General features: G+C 42.0%; 2 protein-coding genes across 2 annotated transcripts in view; one reads left to right on the top strand and one right to left on the bottom strand.

The window, feature by feature from the left end:
- nvl (nuclear VCP like) overlaps positions 1–10877 on the top strand; it is a 14316-nt gene extending 3439 nt beyond the window's left edge. Inside the window, exons 8-22 of the mRNA XM_016555859.1 lie at positions 448–524; positions 602–658; positions 1750–1867; positions 1951–2095; positions 2689–2866; positions 4955–5176; positions 5281–5385; positions 5983–6045; positions 7986–8105; positions 8190–8289; positions 8368–8474; positions 8576–8652; positions 9273–9361; positions 9448–9527; positions 9857–10877. Coding sequence (XP_016411345.1) covers positions 448–524; positions 602–658; positions 1750–1867; positions 1951–2095; positions 2689–2866; positions 4955–5176; positions 5281–5385; positions 5983–6045; positions 7986–8105; positions 8190–8289; positions 8368–8474; positions 8576–8652; positions 9273–9361; positions 9448–9527; positions 9857–9901 — 1583 coding nt within the window. The 3' untranslated portion in view covers positions 9902–10877. The remainder of the gene's footprint in view (positions 1–447; positions 525–601; positions 659–1749; positions 1868–1950; positions 2096–2688; positions 2867–4954; positions 5177–5280; positions 5386–5982; positions 6046–7985; positions 8106–8189; positions 8290–8367; positions 8475–8575; positions 8653–9272; positions 9362–9447; positions 9528–9856) is intronic.
- Positions 10362–18027, bottom strand: LOC107742811 (sphingolipid delta(4)-desaturase DES1-like). Its single transcript, XM_016555855.1, has 3 exons — positions 17823–18027; positions 15422–16164; positions 10362–11147 (listed from the first exon to the last, which is right to left on the bottom strand). The coding sequence occupies exons 1-3, from the start codon at positions 17908–17910 to the stop codon at positions 11001–11003; spliced, it is 978 nt and encodes a 325-aa protein (XP_016411341.1). The 5' UTR covers positions 17911–18027; the 3' UTR covers positions 10362–11000.
- Between the last annotated feature and the right edge of the window lie 359 nt (positions 18028–18386).

Genomic DNA, 18386 nt, shown 5'->3' on the forward strand with positions numbered 1-18386 from the left:
AATCGGAATCGGCAAAAATCGGTATCGGCAGATCACACTAACGAAAAATCGGAAATCGGCCAAGAAAATTGCAATCGGTGCATCTCTACTTTATTTAATTAATAATGCATTAACTAACAGCGAGCAATATGTTTGTTGCAGTATATATTAATCTTTGTTCACATTAGTTAAAAAAAATACAAATATTCATGCAGTTGAAAATAACATTAACAAATATTAATAAATGCTTTAGAAGTATTTTTCATTGTTAATTCATGTTAACTAATCTTACCTTATTGTAATGATCATGGTGGTATTTTTCAATGGGGAATAGGCTTTATCATCATGAAAATGTTGTGCAAAAAAAAAAAATTCTTGATACAAAACGTTTATTTTTATTAAGACTTTTTACAAGTATCTCTGAACATCAGATGTTGTGTGAGAAGTTAATTCTCGTTTTAACTCGAGGTAAGAACAAGGGCCATGAGCTGCAGTTCTCAGCGGTGAAGTTCGAGGACTTCGGCGGCAGTGAGGAAACTCTAGAGGTGCGTTTCAGATCTCTTCATCCATCCGTCTGTCCGTCCGTCTGTCCTGCTCACACACGAGTGCTTGTCTTCTTCAGGAGGTCTGTAAGCTGCTGATCCACACGAGGCATCCGGAGGTGTACCAGCGGCTGGGAGTGTTTTTTTGAGCAGATCTCACTGGATGTTCCAGATGATTTATAGCTGGAATACATGTACACCTTGCATTTCAGTGCAAAATGGACTAGTCGATTCTGTTCTGATTCACAAGCTTTTGATTGGCATCATTAATTTGATTCTGATATCAATTTATTAGCATATATTTTCAGGTACAGTACATGTCAGTTGTTCTCTCTGGTCTAAAGCTGTGAACTACACAGGGAGGCCCGTCAGTTGGTACATCACATGCACACAGACTTTCATACACGATATAGGCTACTCTTGCATGTTGTGAGATGCATAAGAAATCACGAAACAAACCATAATCCATAACAACAAAAGACAATACTTTATTGAACCTTTTCTGATAAGAAGTGTGCGCTGCAAACGCGAGCATTTTTGACGATTGTTTCTGTCCAGTCTGCTCGTTTTATCGCGTTTAACCACTGCTGTCGTCGGTTTTTTGTCTGGTAATGGCAGCAGCTATGTGATAAAATTTCAAATTTGAGGCTGTATTACGTCGAGTCTGGCACCCAACATCACAACAAGATGATATTTTAAGCTCCTTATGTAGCCGAATCTGTGCTGGTTTGAATTGGCCGCCTCCAGTTTCCCCTTTGTTTTGCCTCCAGCTAGCGCTGTGACGTCGGCACTAAAAGGGTCTATACAAACATTTAAATTGTACACACTTTTACATTTAATGATTCATTCGTTTATTTGCTGCTGTAACTAGTAGTAAAGAGGAAGAGATTACATCCACATGCCGCTATGCGCCGCAATTTTAAATGTATTTTTTTTTGTATGATAAAATTGACAGATTTTGAAAGCTGAGACTTTGTTTCATATCCGAACTAAGAAAGCACACAACTCATTTCAATTATTGGATGGCAGGTGTGTTACAAACAATGTTTAGTGACGTTTTGTTCATGCATCAACTGTAAACAGCACAGACTAAAAAGATCGCTTGAGAATTTAAGAATATGTTTTCACCAAAATGAATATTGATTAAAATTAACGTTATATATAGAAGACCAGTGTGTTTCTCTGTTGGTGCTTGTGTCATTGTGTTTGGTGTCTGTTGTTCCTGTAGAGCAGCACTCCCTGTATCCTGTTCATCGATGAGATCGATGCCATCACGCCAAAAAGAGAGATCGCTTCCAAAGACATGGAGAGGAGGATCGTCGCGCAGTTACTCACCTGCATGGACGGTACGCCACTGTGTTACCGCTCAGTGTTTCTGTTCTTCTGGGCTCTGTTTATACTCCTCATGTTTGTTTGTTGTTGTCTTTAGACCTCAATTCGTTATCAGAACCGGCTCAGGTCTTGGTAATTGGAGCCACTAACCGTCCGGACTCGCTGGATCCGGCCCTGCGTCGAGCCGGCAGGTTTGACCGCGAGATCTGTCTGGGGATTCCTGATGAGGCCGCGCGACTCAAGTACGTTACTCTCATTGACACAGTGCACCGCAGGATATAGAATTAAGCTGAATCCGTTGAGGCCTGCTAATATTGGTGCTAAAAACTTCTGCTGCATGTTTTTGTCAACAGTTTGTCTTAGGGTGCTTTCACACTAGCACTTTTGGTGCGCACCCGGGTTGTTTCTGTTCACCTTCAGCATTCTTTAGATCATTTGCAGTACATTCGCAAGACAGACGTAAGTGCCGTTATGTACCGAAGCTTTGTAAACAAAACGGTTCAAAAACGTAAATATATAAAAGCGCAGAGAGCAATGTTATGCATTTGCCGCCTTCTCCTGCGCCGTCGTTACTAAGCAACGGGGTAAACAGCTGCTGGCTTGATGACGCAAACGAACCGCGGTTTGGACCCAAATAAAATAATTTGAACGCAGTCCAGCGGGGGCAGGGGGAGCAATCGAACTCGGGTTCGGACCAAGCAAGCTAAACAAGTGTGAAAGCACCCTTAATTTAATTAGATGTTAAATAAAATGGAATTCCTGCATTGAAAAGAAGTCATGTTGAACATTGAAAATATCACTGACCGCTGATTTACCTCAATTTTTCCCATCCCAGGATTCTGAAGACGCTCTGTCGTAAAATCACGCTGCCGGAGGACTTCGACTACAGACAGTTGGCGCGTCTCACGCCGGGTTATGTGGGCGCAGATTTGATGGCGCTGTGTCGGGAGGCGGCCATGAGCGCCGTCAACAGAATCCTGCTGCAGCCGAGCAGTGAAGACCTCACACCACCGGTACGCTTATACAACCACACACAACACACGACCAGGACTTGATGATTTCTAACAGAATGTGAGACTGGAGAAGGTGTTTATAGCATTCACTCAGTGTGTGCAAATCCCATCTGTTGCCAGCCTAGATCCACTTTGGCAGCGATACTCGAATGACTTGGTCTGATCCCCCCATCCCGCTTTAAGAAAATGCCTAATTTTTAGATCACTCATTGAAATAGTAATAATTTCTTTGAAACGCCCTCTTCAATTTTCATAATGTAGTCATTGTGGATTGAAACACTTAAATCTTAAGGCTTTTTCACATCCTCTGCTGATAGACATACGAGGGCCCTTGGTAGCACTGATGCCCATTTGAAGTGGGATGTAACTGCAGCCCTTAAACTCCACACATATTAGACACGAGCCCAAAAATGACTTTTCTTGCAGTTCATGAACACTTTGATATTAAAGGATTAGTTCACTTACAGAATAAAAACTTCCTGATGATTTACTCACCCCGTGTCATCCAAGATGTTCATGTCTTCCTGTCTTCAGTCGCAAAGGAATGAAGGTGTTTGAGCAAAACATTCCAGGATTTTTCTTTCAATGGGCTTCAATGGGGACTAACGGGCTGAAGGTCCAAATCACAGTTTCAGTGCAGCTTCAAAGGGCTCTACACGATCCCAGCCAAGGAATAAGGGTCTTATCTAGCGAAACAATTGGTAATTTTCGAAAACAAAAATATATATATATATAATTTTTTTTTTTTTTACCACAAATGCTTGTCTTGCACTAGCCGAACTTCACGCATTATGTAGTCATGTTTTTCACCCTACCCTGCTTTTCTGAACCGGAGCACACAGACGAAGAGCTAACTGCGCGTGAACTTTCCAACGTGATTACATAATGTGTGAATCGTTTGGCTAGATAAGACCCTTATTCCTCGGCTGGGATCGTGTAGAGCCCTTTGAAGCTGCACCTTCAGCCCATTGGTCCCCATTGAAGTCCATTATATGAGATCAATTATATTTTGTTTCCCTCAAAAACTTTAATTTCTTTGCGACTGAAGACAGGAAGACATGAACATCTTGGATGACATGTGGGTGAGTAAATCATCAGGAAGTTTTTATTCTGGAAGTGAACTAATCCTTTAAGCAAGTAATTTGCATGAAATAGTCTACACTTTACACTTTATGGGTTTGATTTCACATTATTGACTTCTGCATTTTGTTTCGTGCTTTTGGCAACATATTTGGAGTGAAAGTGCCTTTACACACACATGCATTCAGTACGTTCATGAATGCTTCTAGTACATCAACTTTTCCTCAACTATACTTGCTTTCCATGCAAATATTTTTTACGTACTTATAGGAATAGTTCAACCAAAAATGAAAATTTGCTGAAAATTAGCTGAAAGTGTGTTCACCCTCAGGCCATCCAGTAGATGTAGATGAGTTTGTTTCTTCATCAGGTTTGTAGAAATGTAGCATTGCATCAGTGTCTCAGCAATGGATGCTCTGCAGTGAATGGGTGCCGTCAGAATGAGAGTCCAAACATCTGATAAAAACATCACAATAATCCACAAGTAATCCACACCACTCCAGTCCATCAGTTATCATCTGGAGAAGACAAAAGCTGACTAAAATGAGTCCATAATCCATAATAACACTTCCTCCAGTGAAAAAGTGCATCTCCTGTTGTCTCTCACATCAAAATCCAGCCACATATTTGTTTAGAGCTGTTTAAACAGTGCTTGATCTGTGCAGATTTCTCTCCTGATTCACACCAGAACACTTTTACACTGGAGGAAGCGTTATTATGGATTATGGACTTGTATTTTAGCTAAAAACATCTTAATGATGGATTTGTTTCTTACAAACTTGCCGGTTTTGGCTTCACAAGACGTGAATTGATAAACTGAAATGTTTTGTTTTTGGGTGAATTATTCTGTTAACATTCAAGAAAACAAATTCCATTTGACCATTTTGTGTTGAATTGTCTTTTGCTTCTGTCAAACGCTCAGTGTTAGCTCTATCACAAATAATCCACCGCAGTAGAGCACAAATCATTGTGGTGTTCAGCTGTTGGTGAAGTTCGTCTTGCTGTCAGAAAGCAGATCTGGAGCAGCTGCTGTCGTTGTTGAAGAGGAACGAGGCTTTGAGCGAGGAGCAGCTGTCTGGACTCTGTGTGCTCATGTCAGACTTCAGGACCTCGTTAGCCAGAGTCCAGCCGTCCGCGAAGCGCGAGGGGTTCGCCACTGTCCCAGACGTCACCTGGGAAGACGTGGGCGCGCTGCAGGACATTCGTGAGGAGCTCAACATGGCCATCATGGTAACGCAACTTTTACAGTGTTGTTTGGTCTTGTACTGTATCAGTAATACTTCTCGTTTCTTCGTTTAAAGGTGATGTTGTGGTCTTTGTTTGTACGTTTGCAGGCTCCCATCAATAACCCCGAGCATTTCCGAGCTCTGGGTCTGAACACGCCCGCTGGAGTGCTGCTCGCTGGACCGCCCGGATGCGGAAAGACCTTGTTAGCCAAAGTGTGTGAGCTTTTGTTTAGAGCTGTGTTCCCACAGTATGCATGTACACCATGTCCTAACCAGATGCAGCGTGATGAAGTGTTTCTCTGCCATGTAAAGAATTGTTTTTGTCCTGAGCAACCGTGAGTCAGTAGAGTGCCTCAGTGTTGACGGATGTTTGTCGGCTGACCTCTAATTTCACATTACCCTGGTTTTCTCAACAAAAGCAAAACAGGATTTTCCATTGGCTTTGGATTCTTGCAGAAAACAAGCTCTGTGATCGAGAAACGTTTATGATGCATCATATGAATATGAATAAATTTAAAAGATGTTTTAAAGAATGTGGGTAACCAAAGAGTTGCTGGTCCCCGTTGACTTTCATAGTATGGGGAAAAAAATACTTTTGAAGTCAGTGGGGGGACCATGAGCTGTTCGGTTGCCCACGTTATTTTGTGTTCAGCAGAAGAAAGAAACTCAGACAGGTTTGGAACAACTTGAGGCTGAGTAAATGATGACAGGGTTTTTATTTTTGGGTGAACTGTCCCTTTTAAGGACGTGGCTGCGTTTGCTTCCTGTATTCTTCACTGGCCAGTGAAACTTCTCTCTCTCTCGTTACAGGCTGTTGCTAATGAGTCAGGCTTAAACTTCATCTCTGTCAAGGGTCCAGAGCTGCTCAATATGGTGAGTTTTTCCACTGCCGTCATACAAACTCACAATCCATCATCACACGTCAGCAGTACTGTCATCTCACTGTTGTCCGTCTTCTGTATGTCTCAAGCGGCAACCTCCCGCTCTCTCGTGAAGCCAACACGGAAGTGACTTAAACTGCAATTCATCAGAGTCCAGCCGTCCGCGAAGCGCGAGGGGTTCGCCACTGTCCCAGACGTCACCTGGGAAGACGTGGGCGCGCTGCAGGACATTCGTGAGGAGCTCAACATGGCCATCATGGTAACGCAACTTTTACAGTGTTGTTTGGTCTTGTACTGTATCAGTAATACTTCTCGTTTCTTCGTTTAAAGGTGATGTTGTGGTCTTTGTTTGTACGTTTGCAGGCTCCCATCAATAACCCCGAGCATTTCCGAGCTCTGGGTCTGAACACACCTGCTGGAGTGCTGCTCGCTGGACCGCCCGGATGCGGAAAGACCTTGTTAGCCAAAGTGTGTGAGCTTTTGTTTAGAGCTGTGTTCCCACAGTATGCATGTACACCATGTCCTAACCAGATGCAGCGTGATGAAGTGTTTCTCTGCCATGTAAAGGATTGTTTTTGTCCTGAGCAACCGTGAGTCAATAGAGTGCCTCAGTGTTGACGGATGTTTGTCGGCTGACCTCTAATTTCACATTACCCTGGTTTTCTCAACAAAAGCAAAACAGGATTTTCCATTGGCTTTGGATTCTTGCAGAAAACAAGCTCTGTGATCGAGAAACGTTTATGATGCATCATATGAATATGAATAAATTTAAAAGATGTTTTAAAGAATGTGGGTAACCAAAGTGTTGGGACTTTCATAGTATGGGGGAAAAAAATACTTTTGAAGTCAGTGGGGGGACCATGAGCTGTTCGGTTGCCCACGTTATTTTGTGTTCAGCAGAAGAAAGAAACTCAGACAGGTTTGGAACAACTTGAGGCTGAGTAAATGATGACAGGGTTTTTATTTTTGGGTGAACTGTCCCTTTTAAGGACGTGCCCATTTTCGATTATTCGGGAGTGACACGCGGACGCGCGGCCAAGATGGCGACGGCCGGCTCCGCCTATTTTAGGCTTCAAAAACGCTCTTCAGAAACCTACGGGTGACGTCACGGACACTACGTCCATGTTTTTATACAGTCTATGGTATGTCTATAACATCTCCAGGTCTCATTTCAACCCAAAATCAAAATGACTTCTACTTTGCATAAAGCCCACAAAAAAGACCATTTTTAAATTGCAAAATAAACAAAGAATCATGACAAATATTACCATGGCATGTAAATACTTCAAGATATAAATATTAGGTATTTTTTGCATAACAGTTACGAGAATAGTTTTTTGTTTTTTTCAATTATGGGAATGAGAGTCACAGAAGTAGCGGAACTCATGACCCTCCAGGAAATCCCTTATATGGACAAAGGCATCGCTATTATGGCTTTAACTGAGTATACAGAACATATAAACGTTTTGAATGATAAAACAAAGACAATAAACACTTGACTGCGACTATAGTTTTTATCTGTGTTATTCAAGCCATCTGGTATTTTCATAATAATTAAGTATATTTATAACCCATTGCTAATCTATGTATTCTTTTTAAAGTAGCCGATGGAACATATTTTCTGCCACATTCTGTGACAAGAAGCCTCATCAGATCACAAAAGGAAGCATTTGACTGGTGTTGTGGAGTAAAAAGGTTATAATGTATTTTCTCAGTCGGGAAATTATGTTTCATGTGCGGTGCCAGTGATGATGCTTCTTACGTCCGTTTCGGAGAACCAGAGGACAAATATTTCAATCGAATGCTCAGGCATGGCACCGAAATCTGCGTTCTGATTCGGTTCTAGTACATAGCGGCTACATAGGTATTGGTGCCATATTGGTACCGGGTTTCAGTACCAAACCCTACCCATGAGGATTGTTGTGTTTGCAGTATGTGGGTGAGAGCGAGCGGGCCGTCAGACAGGTCTTCCAGAGGGGCAGGAACTCGGCCCCGTGCGTCATCTTCTTCGATGAGATCGATGCGCTTTGTCCTCGCCGCTCAGAGCATGAGGTGAGAGCGATCATCACACTTCACATGAGTTATCTGGTCTCTGAACTCTGAGCCAGCTCGTAACGCTGCTGTGTCTGCTGTCAGTCAGGATCCAGCGCTCGCGTCGTAAACCAGCTGCTCACCGAGATGGACGGCATGGGGAACCGCCAGCAGGTTTTCATGATGGCCGCCACCAACAGGCCAGGTGACGAGAGTTCTATTGACATGTTTGTGATGATTTTGGATGTCTGTAATGCGTATATGACTTCATGGCTGTTTGTAGATATCATTGACCCCGCTGTGCTCAGACCAGGACGACTGGACAAAACTCTGTATGTGGGTTTACCGCCTCCCGCAGACAGACACGCCATATTGGTCACGATTACTAAGGTAAACGCCATACAACCAAACATAATATCAACATGACCAGTTTTAATGAGGTGATATATGGGTCACCTCTGGATTGGCTTACAAGTTCTTTCATGTTTCAGAACGGCACCAAACCACTTCTAGATTCAGATGTCAATCTCGAGGAAATTGCCCATGATGCACGTTGTGAGAGTTTTACGTAAGTTTGTAAATTGTTATTAGAGCGGTGCTCATACAATATAAATATATAATTTTCCCACTCAAATCCTTGTATTAATTTCTGCTTTCACATGTTCTGCATCACAACAATGAAGAAGCAGGTCCTCTAAATAAGCGTATTTCTTCTGTAAGGCATCAGACATATTGAAACCGAACCTGCAGATGCCCTCTTTCCCATGCTGCGTTTTTCTCACGCATGTGCTGCAGTTTCAGTTGTGCCATCGTAATGCATTATGTACGTATTGATGAGGTTACTGGCGATACTTGGCTCTAGTTCAGTGGTTCCCAACCCTGGTCCTGGAGGCACCCCAACACTGCACGTTTTGCATGTCTCCTTAATCAAACACACCTGATTCAGGTCATCAGCTCATTAGTTGAGACTCCAAAACCTGAGATTGGTGTCAGAGAAAGGAGACATGCAAAATGTGCATTTTTGGGGTGCCTCCAGGACCAGGGTTGGGAACCACTGAACTAGTTATACGAGTTTGTTGATGTACAAAATTCCTCCAACATCGCATCTTTTAAGAAACGCCAGATGATTATTTTTTTGTTCAGTAGATTTTGATTCCATTGGCTGAAGGGTGTTGATTGTGTGTTCAGAGGTGCAGATCTGTCGGCGCTGGTGCGAGAGGCGTGTGTTAACGCTCTGCGAGTTCACCTGAGCTCACGACCAGCTCAGACACACACAGGTAACACACACACACACGCCATCATCTCGTCACAAACACAACAGGAGATCTGCATCGGACACAACAGCATGTCTTTAATGTTACAGAGGCGGTGAAGGACATCCAAGTGAGCCGAATTCACTTCGAAGACGCCTTCAAGAAGGTGCGGCCGTCTGTGTCCAAGAAGGTGAGTGACAAGAATAAGCCAACCTCACCCTACACATTTAGCCAAAGAGATGACCGACATCTGTGATTGGCTGGACTGTGCTTTGATTCAGTTGTAATAAATTGCATTAGCTACAAAATGCAAACTAAAAACCGGTTGATTTTGTTGGTGTAGTTACTGTGAGGGGTGGTATTATCATCACTGACTTTATTTCCTTGAATTTTCTTTTAAATAAGTGGCTCTTTACATTCATTATGAAGGCGCTCTGAACAGAATGCATGAGAAATCCTTGAGCTGTGTGAAGAGTGGGTGTGATTTTTAATCGTGGGTTTTTATTTTCCTCTTTGCAGGACCAGATAATGTATGAAAAACTGAAAGAGACCCTCACAAGATGACAACCGTTGATCAGAAATCTACATTTGGATTCCATTTTTATTACTAAGAATAAAAAAATGATGATAAACTGTGAGTTTTCTCCTGATCATTGTTTTGTGCATTTGTCTTCGTTCAGGAGAGATTTCAGCATTTTTTTTTTTTACATGATCAAATGTTTCATAAAGCTATATATGCAATAAAGTGTATATTAGAAACTGTTTCAGTGTTTTAACAAACATTACATGACGAGTTAAGTTTTTTTTGTACATGTAGACTGAACTTGAGTTTTATAGATTTTTGCCTGTTGTGTTTTTGGAAAGGAACAGACCCTTAACAGAAAACACACGAGATTGTAGTTCAGTGTTTTTCTTCCAGAATGACAATATCATTCAAATGTATCCCTGATCAGTAGAGTACTGCAATTCCACTATTCAGGGTTAAAATACATACAAAATATATCAAATATTTCAGATGGACGACAGTAACAATCATTAGACACCAGCTCAAATTTATTAAGGCTTTTCAGTTCGCGTGATACAAAACGTATAAATGTTGACAGCTCAAAACTTCATTCACTGTTAGCCAAGGTGTGTCAATTCACTTGGTTAATTGATGAAATAAAGAAGTATAACAGAGGCTTAAACACACAGGCCTCTTCACCAAACCACCAGATTTTGGCGTCTATTAATGAGATGAGTAGCATTAATCACTTGGGAGTACTTAAAGACCCACTGCACTGAACCTCTCCAAAACCTGAAACATGAGTCAGATTATCTGGACATTATCGGCCGATGCCGACGTTTACATTTAAAGCCTTTATCGGCAGATTCCGATAACGTTCTGATGGTATTGTGCATCCCTACTTCCACGCAGGAGTAAATGCAGAACAAAACAATTCCTTAAAACTAGAAGCGTCTGAATGTTCAGACCATGTGCAACAGAGGAGCTCAAATGTTTTGGTTCACAATTAAAATTCGACAGCACGCTTGCTAAAAACCAGAAAGTAACATGGCCTCTTCCTTTGTGTCACAGAGGCTGAAATGACGGCTAAAAATCGCTGCTTCGCTCTCTAGCAGGCGAAGGTTAAAACGGTCAGCGGCAGATGTCGTCCCGTCGCGGTCACTCCTGTTTGACATCTCCCGTCAGTCGTCTCTTCACGCGGGAGTATGGACTCAGTTCATCGTCCATGATAAAGTCATAAAGGACCTTCACCCATGACGTGTAGCACGGCAGGTCTCTGTAGTACTCCGCTGCGATTTTCTTCACCTGGTGGAAGGAACGGGACACAGCATCTTAATACACTGGAGAGCATCTGAGTGTTTCATTAGCTGCGGTGCGTGATGAGCTGATGACGTACGGATAGTAGCTGATGTTCTGATATGAAAGATGAACTGCATTGTTTACATGTCTTTCGTCAGTCTGAGCCTCACATGCACAGATTAGTTAATCTTTCACATCAGACTAGATTAGTCAGTCAGTCAGTCAGTGACGCTGTTCGGTGATTCTTGTCTGTAACTAACCTCTTTGAGTAAAAACAATCTGTGAATTTTTAGTTGGCTTTGCCACAGTCAACAAAACACTATTAGTGCTATAGTAACGTTCATAATAACAGGAATTGAAGGAAATATTGAAGGAAGCAAAACAGTCAGTCTTATCACCATAAGGGCAAAAGTTCAGTTCAGCATGCTTCCTGAGCATGTCGAACTGCCCCTTAAAGTCCAAATTCAAAATACTGGATAGCATTGTTTCTCCAATGCTCTCCCTCAGACTCTACATTCACACGGGTTGCCAGATTGAAGACAATGGAAGGCAACGAGCCTTACGCTGTAAATTAATGGGTTGATTTATCCGTGTTTTAACATGCCTCTGGTCACACAGCTTTTTTTAGACGGATGCCGAGGCTTTTTAGGTCGGGTACAACCCTCTACGCACACCTTTGAAATATAATCGCCATTGGCTAGTACCTTTTTTAGTTTACTCACCAGACTAATCGCTATTTTACGGACACACAGCTTCTCTTTGTTAAATGGCACAGCTTCTTAAATATCTGAATGTACACTCTTAACTAGGGTTGGGTATCGTTTGAATTTTATCGATTCCGATTCCGATTCTGCTTATCGATACCTAGTTTCGGTTCCAATAACATAAAAAATCCAATATAAAAAAAAATTAAGTCAAACATTTAGATGTCAAACATTTATGTCTTTTTACAAAGCATTCTGTTGCAGCTGAATAACACGAGCAAAAATCAGCAGCCTACAGAACACTGCAAGAGGAATTTTGCCTATGTGTTAAAAAAAATAAAAATACCACAGCAAAACGTGTGTTTTCTTTCTCATCCGTTTACGTAAGACAAAAACGGCCTGTTTTTGAAAAACTGTACCTGAAATTGTGTTTAAGTCAAGTCAAGTCACCTTTATTTATATAGCGCTTTTAACAATACAGATTGTGTGTTCTTGGAAATTTGAAACCGGTTCTAAAATGGAACCGGTTTTCGATACCCAACCCTACTCTTAACATCAGTCAATCATGCATTATATTATGATAATTAAGCACTATTTAATGATAAAACTTTAGTTATTAGAACTAAAACTTGGTAACCATGTATGAATGCATATTTGTCATTTTAACTGAACTTAGGACTGTTGGTCATTCAGAGTTTCTGTAAAAAAGATAATAGTAATAGATAATAGTTAATATTATTAAAAGATAATACTACTACTAATTCTACTACTATACTAACATTATACAACGCACTAAGGATTGATGAGCTGCTGGGTTCATGAATTTATTCACGTTGTCAGCGTTCGCTCGAACTGATTTGCTGAAATCAAACCAGGGACCGTAATAGATGAGCGCCTGCCAAGGAGATTGCCGTTTGTGCATTAGCTCCGCCCACGACCAGAGAAACCGGTATATCTTCTGCTTGTTCTTAAAAGCTGAATAATTCCAAATGAACTCCTTTATTCTGACAGGAAAATACAACAAAGAATATGGTTTACATGTAGCGCATGTAAATGCGGTAGCGGTATGTAAGGCTGTCGCTCTCTCTCTCTCTCTTTGCACGCGTGAGAAACAGCGCTATCAGCAAAGCGACGGCGAGTCGTGCGCCTTCACACTAGACTTTACGGTGCGTCAAATACAAGTACACTGCGCATTTATTGTGATGAACTGAAAAAGTACAGATCGCTTAATGGAGAGTGAAACTCCGAAGCGCTCAGTCAGTGTTCAGCGAGTGAAAATATATCTACGCTAAATTTATAATTAACCTCTAACACACCACTGGCGAGTAAAATCTACGAATTTATTAGCCAATGGCTAGATTTGGTCACATATGCGAGTGATTTACTCGTAATGTAGAGGGTTGGCATAGAATCTTTAATCTCTGACCCAGTTTGTTTGCTGGCTTCCATGGCTAAAATACTGTGTTTTTCACCAACTGGCAACCCGGGTGTGGAAATCCTATTGCAGTGGTTCTCAATTCCAGTCCTCATGACCCCCCCGTTCTGCACATTTTGTATGTGTCTCATCACTTCAGACGTTTGTTCTATTAGACCAGTGGTCGCCGACCCGTCGATTGCGATCTTTATCACTGTCCCAGTAGATTCCGAAAAAAACAGTAAAATAAGTACAAAAATGCATTACATTTATTTCAAATGGCTAGATATTTTTGTTTAAAGCCAGTTTGTTTGTTATAAAGCAAATAGCCAATAAATAAATTTGCTTAAAAATCAGTATCAGTATCAGAATCCAATTTGCTAGTAAAAAGAAAAGAAAATCTGAATTCTGAATCAGCGCATCACTAATTAAAATACTAAGTAAAAGGCCTCAGATTTGAAGTACAATCTGGGATGTCTTTTTCTATCAATTCTTCAATAGGTAGATCTTGTCTTTCATAAAGGCAGAGGTCAGGGATCTTGGGCCTAAAAAGGTTGGTGACCACTGTATTAGACCGTAAGTGCCCTGCGAAGTGGACATCACAGGATATTCCGCTGTGATTCCAGTTCGAAGGGAGCGAATGTGTCCCATTCAGAGGGCATTAAATTATGCGAGACGTGAATTTAAATTGTATTTATTTACAGAGATATATTATGACTTCTCTAGTAAGTTTCATCTGTGTGTGAAGACACTGCAGGTCGTGGCGTAGTGCAAGTCTGTGAATGAATGTTCCGAAGTGGAATGAATTTCTCATGCTCAGGGAGTAGGGAGCAAAGAACACTGTGTAGGGACCCTATCAATGGGAACACAGTTCATGCATGGAGCTCTCTTCTAACGAGCTGATGATCTGAAACAGGAGTGTTAAATAAGAGAGACATGCAAATTTTGCAGAGCGAGGGGTCGCCAGTACTGGAATTGAGAACCACTGTCCTATTGGGTAAACTGGCAGTGGGCAGAATCACACAGACCAAAACAAAAACAGACATTCGTTAAAAACCAGTATCAGTATCAGAATCCAATTTGCTAGTAAAAAAAAAAAATAGAAAGAAAAGAAAATCTGAATTCTGAATCAGCGCATCACTAATTAAAATACTAAGTAAAAGGCCTCAGATTTGAAGTACAATCTGGGATGTCTTTTTCTATCAATTCTTCAATAGGTAGATCTTGTCTTTCATAAAGGCCGAGGTCAGGGATCTTGGGCCTAAAAAGGTTGGTGACCACTGTATTAGACCGTAAGTGCCCTGCGAAGTGGACATCACAGGATATTCCGCTGTGATTCCAGTTCGAAGGGAGCGAATGTGTCCCATTCAGAGGGCATTAAATTATGCGAGACGTGAATTTAAATTGTATTTATTTACAGAGATATATTATGACTTCTCTAGTAAGTTTCATCTGTGTGTGAAGACACTGCAGGTCGTGGCGTAGTGCAAGTCTGTGAATGAATGTTCCGAAGTGGAATGAATTTCTCATGCTCAGGGAGTAGGGAGCAAAGAACACTGTGTAGGGACCCTATCAATGGGAACACAGTTCATGCATGGAGCTCTCTTCTAACGAGCTGATGATCTGAAACAGGAGTGTTAAATAAGAGAGACATGCAAATTTTGCAGAGCGAGGGGTCGCCAGTACTGGAATTGAGAACCACTGTCCTATTGGGTAAACTGGCAGTGGGCAGAATCACACAGACCAAAACAAAAACAGACATTCTGACACAGATTGCACATTTCAAAGCAGAATAATTGACTCCAGTGTTTTTTTGAGAAATGTATGTGAACTTGGCATGTTATGCTTAACATATTATGGTATTTTTATGCTTTAGTACAGGCAAAAAATTACATACAGCACCTTTAAGTCATAAGGAGGTGCGAGAGGATAAGCAAAATTCAAAATCTGATTGTGAAAAAATGGATGGAATGTTTTCATAGTATCATTCTTGATACTTTTCTCACATAGTACAAATGGGTCTTCATACATAAAAATATAGAGCTGCTATTATATTTTAGGAAAATGCTCAATCACAAGGTGATTATTATATTTGGGGTGGCATCGAAAAGTAAAACAAATAACTACTTAATTATTGAGATGGACTGAATAACTCATCTTACCATTGGTAGTCGGCATCCTGGAACGCTAGGGAAGTCATGGTGCTCGTTGTGGTACCCGACGTTGAAAGTCAGCAGGTTGAGGGATCCATAGTAAGAGTAGGTCTCATGGCCTTTGAGGAACATGTAATGTTCTGCGATGAAGTGTCCCGAGATGGGATGGAGACCCATTCCTAACATTGAGCCCATCATCATGTAGACCAAGGGCTTGGCACCACAGGTCCAGTAAAGCAGAGCATTAAACGAGAGCTGTATGGCCACGTTGATGAGCTCTAGTTGACTGATGGGTTTGGGGTTGATGCAGAGGGGACGGATGGCGTAGAACAGCGGCTGGAACATGATCCAGAAGAGCTTGCGCAAACGGGTGCAAAAGAACCAGCCCTCGAAATCAGTGGGGATGTCGACATCCACGCCATCTCCACCCAAGTACCGATGGTGGTCCAGGTGGTAGCGCTTAAAGGACGCAGAGTAAGGAAGCCCAATGGGCAGATTGGCAAAAATGGCAAACCAGCGGTTCCATTTGGCGCGGTTGTTGCCGAAAGCCGTGTTGTGAGAGATCTCGTGAATCGCTAGTGTCATTGAATGGTTTATGCAACTCCCGAACACATACGTCCAGAACATGACCCATTTCCACGGCAGGTCCTTCACCAAATAGAAGGCCAAAAACTGGACGGCAACCATCGTACAGACGATCCATTTCAGCCTGGGGTCGGGTCCCATCAGAGACTTGATCTCTGGGTATTTAGCTGCCAAAATAACAAGAGACAACAATTGTAAATCTGAAATAGTCTGATGTGGAGGATGAGTGCATGCAAATGATGTCCATTTCCATGACAAATTAATGCAACTCGACACCAGTGGGATCTGATGCGGTGGCTCCTATGTCTCTGGCGTGCAGCGTCATCCATATCTTAATATGCTTGAAGCCCATGTCATTTGCCTAAAGCTTCCAAGAAAACTATGCAAAACACAGTAGAATTTAAATGCGAGCACTTTTCATACAAGGTATTTTGTAATGTGAGTACTGACCGCTTTGAGGTAGGAGTGCTACTTTAAAACCTAATCCAGGGTTTAAATATTACATGAAGCAGCAGGGCAAGGTGACGAGAGGTCTGGATCACAGCGAGCTGCACTCACTGTTACTGTACATGCAACAGTGTATAAGGCAGACTGCATGTCAGCACAGGTATGCATACTGGATCATCTCCAAATCAGACAAACATGAGCTCACATGAAGAAGGTTTGCTTAACAAGTAAGGATGATGTGTTGTTTGGTTAAGACTGTCGCCAGTGAGCAGGAGAAATTAGCACACTCCATATACCATATTCAGTCCAGTGGGGTTTTTAAAGATAATAGTTTAATACAAAATGCAGGTTAATTCTTTATTCGTAACAGCTGCAGCAGGATATATAATCCATGTGAACAGAAAACGTAAATAATATAATAACTGAAAATCTACAGAATCAGTTACCAGATGAGTGGTGTGTGTGTGTGTGTGTGTGTGTTTGTGTGTGAGTGAGGGCATCATGAATAAATCATGAATTAGCAACAGAGCAGTTCTGTGTTAAACAGAATGATTGAAGTGAAGCCGCTGAAATGTTCATCCAAACTCCACATATGGATAACAGGAATGCTGGCTCATCAGCTTTCCCCATGCATTCATACGCAGGTTTATCAGTAAAGAGTTTATGTTACTAATAAAACAGCATGTGTGTGTGTGTGTGAGAGAGAGAGAGAGAGAGACATTCAGAATGAACGAATAGAATCAGCACATTAGCTAGCCTTCCTCATGTGACCGTCACTCGCCATTTTAACACTTAATACATAATTAACGGCTGAACAAACAAAATAGAGATCACATAGTTAAAAGACACAGAATTACACTATAACATACTATATCCGAATAGTTATGAAACTCGTTAGCCGCTAAAAGAGGACGCGGTTTAACTGGTTAGCTAGCACGGCTTCATTTCGCATGCTCCTCTGAATTCACGACAGATGATTAGCATCCTCTGAAGTTCAGTCGCTGTCGAGGGCAGATGTGAGGAGTTTGCTGGAAGTGAGCTGTTAGCTCAGTGTGCAGAGAAGGGCTCGAGTCGGGGAGTGGCCCTCACATAACGGTCATCTCACACCTAACGAACGAGCTAACACTCACACCACACGGATTTACGTAGCTTAGTTAGAAAAAACTTAACACAGTAAAGATGGCACGGAAACATTACAACAAAATAAAGAGCGCTTGGCTCATTTTAGTTTCCTCGGGAGATGCTTAGCTATTGGAGTCACGGCTAAAGCGCCACAGAGAGCAGATCACAGATCTCAACACCGCTGATATGTACCAGAAGCGACTTATTTTAGTAGTTATAAGAGAAGAGGAGATCGCGGAGCGGAAAAGCGACTCACCCAAAATCTCTTTCCTCCGGTCGGCGTGAGGCTGGTCCGTATAAACCCACTCAAAATCCTCGCGAGCTAACGTTACGCGATTCCCCATTTTTACGCTAACGCTAGCTGTTACTAACTGTTAGTTCGGCGGCTGCTGTGCGGTAACGTTGCGTGTATTCGCTCAGGAAGTGAATGCAAGAATAGCAGCGTTTTTTCCCCACACGGGTCTAGTGTCATTGAATGGTTTATGCAACTCCCGAACACATACGTCCAGAACATGACCCATTTCCACGGCAGGTCCTTCACCAAATAGAAGGCCAAAAACTGGACGGCAACCATCGTACAGACTATCCATTTCAGCCTGGGGTCGGGTCCCATCAGAGACTTGATCTCTGGGTATTTAGCTGCCAAAATAACAAGAGACAACAATTGTAAATCTGAAATAGTCTGATGTGGAGGATGAGTGCATGCAAATGATGTCCATTTCCATGACAAATTAATGCAACTCGACACCAGTGGGATCTGATGCGGTGGCTCCTATGTCTCTGGCGTGCAGCGTCATCCATATCTTAATATGCTTGAAGC

Source organism: Sinocyclocheilus rhinocerous, unplaced genomic scaffold (assembly GCF_001515625.1).
Source record: "Sinocyclocheilus rhinocerous isolate Xijiao unplaced genomic scaffold, SAMN03320098_v1.1 scaffold347, whole genome shotgun sequence".
NCBI classification, from domain to species: domain Eukaryota; kingdom Metazoa; phylum Chordata; class Actinopteri; order Cypriniformes; family Cyprinidae; genus Sinocyclocheilus; species Sinocyclocheilus rhinocerous.